The 6,147-nt window shown below is 56.9% G+C and overlaps 1 protein-coding gene across 1 annotated transcript; it reads right to left on the reverse strand.

Annotated features, from left to right (window-relative positions):
- Window positions 1–440: 440 nt before the first annotated feature.
- On the reverse strand, window positions 441–5,779 carry LOC102383673 (zinc finger protein 771-like). The gene is made up of 4 exons (XM_025194808.1): window positions 5,750–5,779; window positions 4,296–4,422; window positions 3,648–3,761; window positions 441–2,927 (listed from the first exon to the last, which is right to left on the reverse strand). The coding sequence occupies exons 1-4, from the start codon at window positions 5,777–5,779 to the stop codon at window positions 1,594–1,596; spliced, it is 1,605 nt and encodes a 534-aa protein (XP_025050593.1). The 3' UTR covers window positions 441–1,593.
- Window positions 5,780–6,147: the final 368 nt, after the last annotated feature.

Raw genomic sequence — 6,147 nt, forward strand, 5'->3', positions numbered from 1 at the left:
GTCATGGGTGCAAAGAAAATCAAAACTGAGGGGCCCAAAATTGCAGATACCTAGCTATACAAGGGTCATTTGCCTCATAAAGGCAGTGTCCTCATTTCCTGTGCATCTGGCAGGATTACAGGCCATTCCTTTTGCATACTGTCATTCTGGATCAGCGGTTCATCTGACTTAATCCCCTGGAACTACAGCCCTGCATCCATGGCAGAGACTTTGGTGTGTGGAGCACTGTTATGTGGTGGAGGGAGGTTGGCCATTACTGCTGTACCAAAGTAATGTCACATGCACCCATGCAAAGACCAAATGGTTCTTCAACTAGGATCTAGCCCCTAGAGTGGACAACGTACCCCAGAGAAGCCAGCAGACAGACACCCAGAGGACAGGTGGTCATCGCAAGATCTGTCTTGCGCTGACTGCCACAAAGGGCCACCAATTCTTGCAAGCTCACGTGAGCCTGGACGAGCCCTAAAGCAATGCAAGTATCATCAGATTGGAGAATTCAATGCTGTGGCTTGGTGATAAACTAGCAGGAGCAAAAGGTTAAGTAGGGGAAGATCATGACAATGAAGCTCATGGCACAAGAGAGAGGCTGCCAGGTAGGTGCAGCCATTCAGGTGAAAAGGAGCTGCTCATCAAGGAAAGCCAAGAGGCTCACTGTACTTTCCACAGGAAGAAACCTTTAATTTACTGATCCAAGAGAATGAGTGTTTCCCCCTGTACTTTAGAAATGTTTTCTATGCATTTTTTTTTTTTTTTAAATATAAAAGAGGAGCAGCTGGTGGTGCTTTAAGAGGCATCTTCATGCAGCATGCTGGGTCACTCCAGAGCAGCTTGAGCAGAACTGGGAAGGGCGCTTGACTGCAGATGCTTGCTCACTAAAGCCAGAGACTGCTACAAGAGAGGAGGGAGGAGGACAAAAACCTAACAATGGGACAATTCAACAGCACGTGGAAGAACGCTGCCACTTCCCACTGCACCAGGGAAACAATAAATAAGAGACAGCTTTGTGACAAAGGTCCCATAGTCCAGAGCAAGCTGCAGCGAGGTCTCCTAGCAAACGACTTCCTCACTGCCGCAAGACTGACCTAGCATAAATACAGCATAAATAAAAGCTAGGCTACGTGCGATTAAATACATGAACAAAGTTGGTATCGCAGTTCATCCTTGCCCCCGAGACAGAGTGAGTCCGTGCTTTACTGTCCTATCAGAACAATTCAGTGACTTTCACCAGGACTTGTGCAAACTAGTGAGCTTCTACTGGGAAAAAGATCGGACAGCTACTGGCGACTCAGGGCACTTGTACTCCATTTATGCTAAGTAGGTGATGCTATTTTGTAGGGTATTTCCGAAGCAGCCAACAGAGCAAGGAGGCTGGGCAAATATCCGTGGGACACTCAGGGCCCAGAGAGGAGGCCGAGACGTCAGCAAGGTCTCACAGCAGACCCCAGGCCAGCGGGGCCATCACACCAGGGATCTGTTCCTCCCAGAGAGAGACAGCTGGATGCTGTCACGTGCCCCGAGTGCAGGGGCCTTGCTGTGGGTCCTCAGTGCAGTGCGATTCCCAGGCTTGCTGTATTCAGAGGTGACACCCCAGGCTCACGTGTGGCTCCTCTGATGCAGCTGAAGGTACTTGTTCTGCGTGAACCGCTTCTTGCATTCAGGGCAGGCAAAAGGTCGCCGTCCGCCCTGGGACCCCGGCAGGGCTGCAAGGTCAGGCTTCTGGCTCGCGGCCCCTCCACTGGCCGAGTGCGGCTGATCTGCTGTGGGAGATGGATGGGCGGCAAGCCGCGGGGCCTGGCCGGCGACCTGATCGGCATGCGTCCTCTGGTGTGCCAGCATGATCCGCTCATCCCGAAACCGCTTCTCGCACACCACGCACTGAAAGGGCTTCTCCTCAGCCCGGGTGCGCTGGGCGCATGGTGCCGCTGCGCCCATCTCATCCCCACCCAGCAGCCGCGTGCCCCGATGGACCCGCTGGTGGCTTTTAAGGTGCTGCTTCTGGCTGCAGGTCTTGCCGCACTCCCCGCAGCGGTAGGGCCTCTCACCCGTGTGGACGCGCTGGTGGATGACGAGCGTCTTCTTGTCCTTGAAGCTCTTGCCGCAGTGGGCGCAGGGGTAGGGGCGCTCGCCGGTGTGGATGCGCTGATGGCTGACCAGGTGGTGCTTCTGGCTGAAGCGCTGCCCGCAAGCCGGGCAGGGGAAGGGCTTCTCGCCCGTGTGCACACGCTGATGGCTCAGCAAGTGGTGCTTCTGGCCGAAGTGCTTCCCGCACGCTGGGCACGGGAAGGGCTTCTCCCCGCGGTGCACCTTCTGGTGGGACACCAGGATCTGCTTCAGGCGAAAGGTGCTGCCGCAGTCCGGGCAGGCGAAGGGGCGGGCCGGCGTGTGCGTCCGCTGGTGCTTCCGCAAGTCCCGGCTCTTGTTAAAGCCTTTTCCACACTGGGCACAGAGGTGCGGCCGCTTGGGTGCTGGGGGACTTCGCAGGGGCCGCATCTGCAGCTTCTGGGGCTGGCTTCTTCCGCTCCCGGGGGCTGTGTCCTTCCTCCCCATGTGGGTTTTTTGGTGGCGCTTGAGGTCCCCCTTGGAAGGGAAGCCCTTTGCACATGTGGGGCACTTGTAGGGACGCTCCCCTGTGTGGCTCCTCTCGTGGATGGTCAGAGCCGTGTTGCTCTTGAAGCTCTTGTCGCACTCGGGGCATGTGGGCGGCTTCTTCTTGAGTGAGACCCTGGGGTGAGGGGTTGCTGAAGGCTGGCTCGGCGCACTGCCCCCCTGGCTGCGTGGCTTATCGAGGGTCTTGCTTTGAGCCGCGCTGCCCTGCGTCTTTGTGCCCTGCGAGTCCACGCATCCTTCGGATTTTCCCGAGAGAGCAGCAGGGGACTCCTGGGTCTCTGCACGCTCCTCTTCCTCCTTCTTAACCTGAAACACATCATCTGCTGGGAAGGAGAGAAGAGCACAGAGGTTATTTTCTGGAGCAAGACAACTGCAAGTTCAGCGTCCCCCATGCTGCAGAGAACCCTGGCAAGGGTCTGCGGACGAAGCTCTGAATTTCTCTGGGGAGTTGGGAAGTCTCCTCCCTTCCTACCCAGGACAGAGATGTTCTCCTCACATCAGAGAAACAGCTGCATTAAAGCTGAGCAGGTCTTATCCTTGCAATGCTGAACTCTAATGCAATACCACTGAGACACAGCATTTGCCATCAGCAATGCAGAGCAGCCTCAGTGCCCGCAGCAGAACTACGCTGTGCTATGTAGAAGCAAGTTTTGGACCCCATGGCCACCCCAGAGAGGCAGCCGGGCTCCAAGCCCATGCAACTAGTGGCCTCTCTCTCTCTCTCTCTCGTGGGTTAGACGTCAGTTTTGTTCACTCCAATCCTCACCCTGCCCATTGCCACAGCATCAGAGGTCCTGGACACGGGCACACTTGGGTGCTGTTCCAGCTGGTAATCTTCTCCCACATGGAGCATATAACTTAATTATTCTAATGGGAAGTCATGACTGACCCCAGGCCTGGTGCCCCCAGGGGTGTAGTTGCAGTCCCATCACGAGGGAGCTTCCTCACCCTGCCTACCCCTTCCTCCCTGCTGATGCATCACCCTGCCTGGGGTGGACTTCACCCCGTGCCACCCACCAGACCAGGCCCCCGTTACTCACCAGACCAGGAGTGTCGGGGCTTCCCCGGCACACTGGGGTCCGCAGGGTCTCTGACACACGGCTCTTCCTCCTGCTCTATCTTACAGATGATCTCCGGTTTGACAGATGGCCAACCTGCCCGGGACAGGGAACAAGCATCTTTCACGTGTGCTGGTGGGCTTGGGGTCTGCCTTCTCCGAAATAACCCCTCAACTCCAAATCCTTGGCCCAAAGCATCTCACCGTCCTCCATCCCCTACCAGCTTTCTGCCCCTCTCAGACACAGGCCTGTTGTCAGGTTCCTCCTACCAGGCTCTGGTCTGGTTCTCCATCTTCTGTTTCCACTAATCTACCCGGCCTCCTGCCCCGATCTGCTGCCCTGTGGTCTCCCTTGTCCGTCACAGGCCATAGCCCCAGGGACTGCTCTCTGATCCTCTATGCACAGGGTACATTATGGCTCCTGGTGCTCAGTGATAGAGGGACACACCAGCACATAAGTCCAGCTTATGACCCTGGGGCTGAGGCTTCCCAGACTACATTTGGGCCCCGAAAAAAAATCGAGGCAGGTGGACTTTCAGTTTCCAGGGCTCACTGCAGTTTCTCAGCCCCAGTGAAACATGCAGGTTCCTTGCCCTGGAGCTGCCCAGCCCTCGAGCACAGGACGCCTCACCCAGTGAGGCCACCAGCTCATAGTTCTCCATCATCACGTCACGGTACAGCTCCTGCTGCCAGCCCGCCAGCTCTGCCCACTCCTCCGGGGAGAAGTAAACCGCCACATCCTCGAACGTCACCGGCACCTGCAAAGACAAGCGATCCCGGGTCAGTGTGTCGGGCTGCACCAACCCTGCAGCCTGCTCACAGGGTTGCAGCTGGGGTCTGATCCTGCTGCCACACAGCACCACCCCTGAGCCAAGGGAGGGATGCAGCCCTGTCTACAGGACTGGGGAAAAAGGATTTCAGTGTCACCCAGTAAACAAAGAATTAAAATAAAGAGAGAGAAAGCTGCAGGCTATGGAGCAGAGGGCCCCGTTCCCTGCCTCACCGCGCCAGGTCTACCCTCTGGCAGGCTGAAGGCAGGGGGTGCAAGGCCAAACAGCAGAGGAAGGAGACCAGAGGTTGCAATGCTGGGGAGGGGGCAAGTGAAGAAATAAGAGGAGAAGACCGGGTGGGTTGGTATGGGAAGGGAGTGAGGGCACCCCAATATCCCAGCAGAGATGCTCCCAGCTCTGAAGACAGTGCAGCCCCAGAGAGCGAGTGGCAAAGGAAAATGAGGCAGGGCTTTATAGGGGACCCCGTATTCAAGCAGCCCGCCTGGCATCAAGAGCCCGGGTACTTCTTGGGTAGTCATCTCCTCAGCCCTACAGAGCAGTCCCGATAGCATGAGGTGCAGTAAGGGGACCCCTGCCAGCCACCCCGAGCAGCAGACAAGACCCAGGATACTTGAGGACAGAGCACTGCTCTGCCCAGGCATCTTCCTGCTGTGCACAATGCAACCTTGCCAGCTCCCCAGACTCCAGATTCACCTGGATTTCTGCAAGTACAAAAATAGAAATGCCTTCCAGAAAGCAGGTGGCAGTCCCTACGCTGCTGTGACAGCCCCCTGCATCTATTTATAGAGACAACTTAACGAGGCACCAGTTTTACAGTGCTTCACACCATGACCCGTGCTCCAGCATCTCCCCAGGACTCTCACTCCCCATTGGAGCATCGGATCACCGCGCTCTCACACCGGCAGTCATAACAAGACTACACATACAGTCTCTCGCCCATCTAATACCTCAGGCATCCATAGACTTACCTGGGCTTGGCTGCCTTCTCTCTAGGGTTACAGCTTTATTGGATTTTGTATGGGGGGTTGGCCCATGTGCTGCACTTCAGGTCACTCTAGTGTCCCCTACTCAGCATGCCCCCCCGGGGCAGCTCTTCAGGCCCTATTCTGCACCAACATGCTCAGCACTTTGGGTCATCCTTGTGCACCCTACTCTAGGCGAGCCCTTTGCTACTTTCACCACTGCACCCCGCCACCAAGGCAGAATGGGGCTCAAGTGCCCAGAGACGTGCCTGGCCCCACCCTGGGTAACCCAGCAGAGTGCGGGGGTAAGGTTATTAGGCATCCCTACTCACCTTCCACCAGGGAGGTAACTGGCCTGGCATTTCTGGGGGGCTGCTCCACCATGAGCAGTCCCAACAGGCTACCCATCCCCAGCAGGGTGCAATTTTCAGTCAGGACCTGGACCTGGACCTGGACCTGGACCTGGACCTGGACCTGGACCTGGACCTCCAGGGTGCTCTGAGCAGCAGCTCAACCAGATGTTGCTCTGTTGACTGCCAGCAGCAAAGTGCTGCTGCAGCCCTAGACAGCCTGGACCTAAAAAGGAGGCTGCTCAGCCCCCTCCACCAATCCTAGGGCCCTCCTGCAGGCAGGTGACTGCCACATTAGGGCTAGCCCGCACCTGCTGGCTGCCCTGCTCACTGCCATATAGCCCTTAAAGTGGCAGGCACCGCGGGTGCTCTGCCACAGT

Source organism: Alligator sinensis, unplaced genomic scaffold (genome assembly GCF_000455745.1).
Source record: "Alligator sinensis unplaced genomic scaffold, ASM45574v1 scaffold769_2, whole genome shotgun sequence".
In the NCBI taxonomy this organism is placed as follows: Eukaryota; Metazoa; Chordata; order Crocodylia; family Alligatoridae; genus Alligator; species Alligator sinensis.

What these genes read in the sequence shown, in the direction of transcription:
- LOC102383673 (XM_025194808.1), bottom strand. Translation starts at nt 5,779, where the DNA reads ATGCCAGGCCAGTTACCTCCCTGGTGGAAG. An exon ending in TGAGCTGGTGGCCTCACTGG is followed by an intron (nt 3,762 to 4,295) that starts GTGAGGCGTCCT and finishes TGTCCCGGGCAG; the next exon opens with GTTGGCCATCTGTCAAACCG. An exon ending in GCCCCGACACTCCTGGTCTG is followed by an intron (nt 2,928 to 3,647) that starts GTGAGTAACGGG and finishes CCTTCCCAGCAG; the next exon opens with ATGATGTGTTTCAGGTTAAG.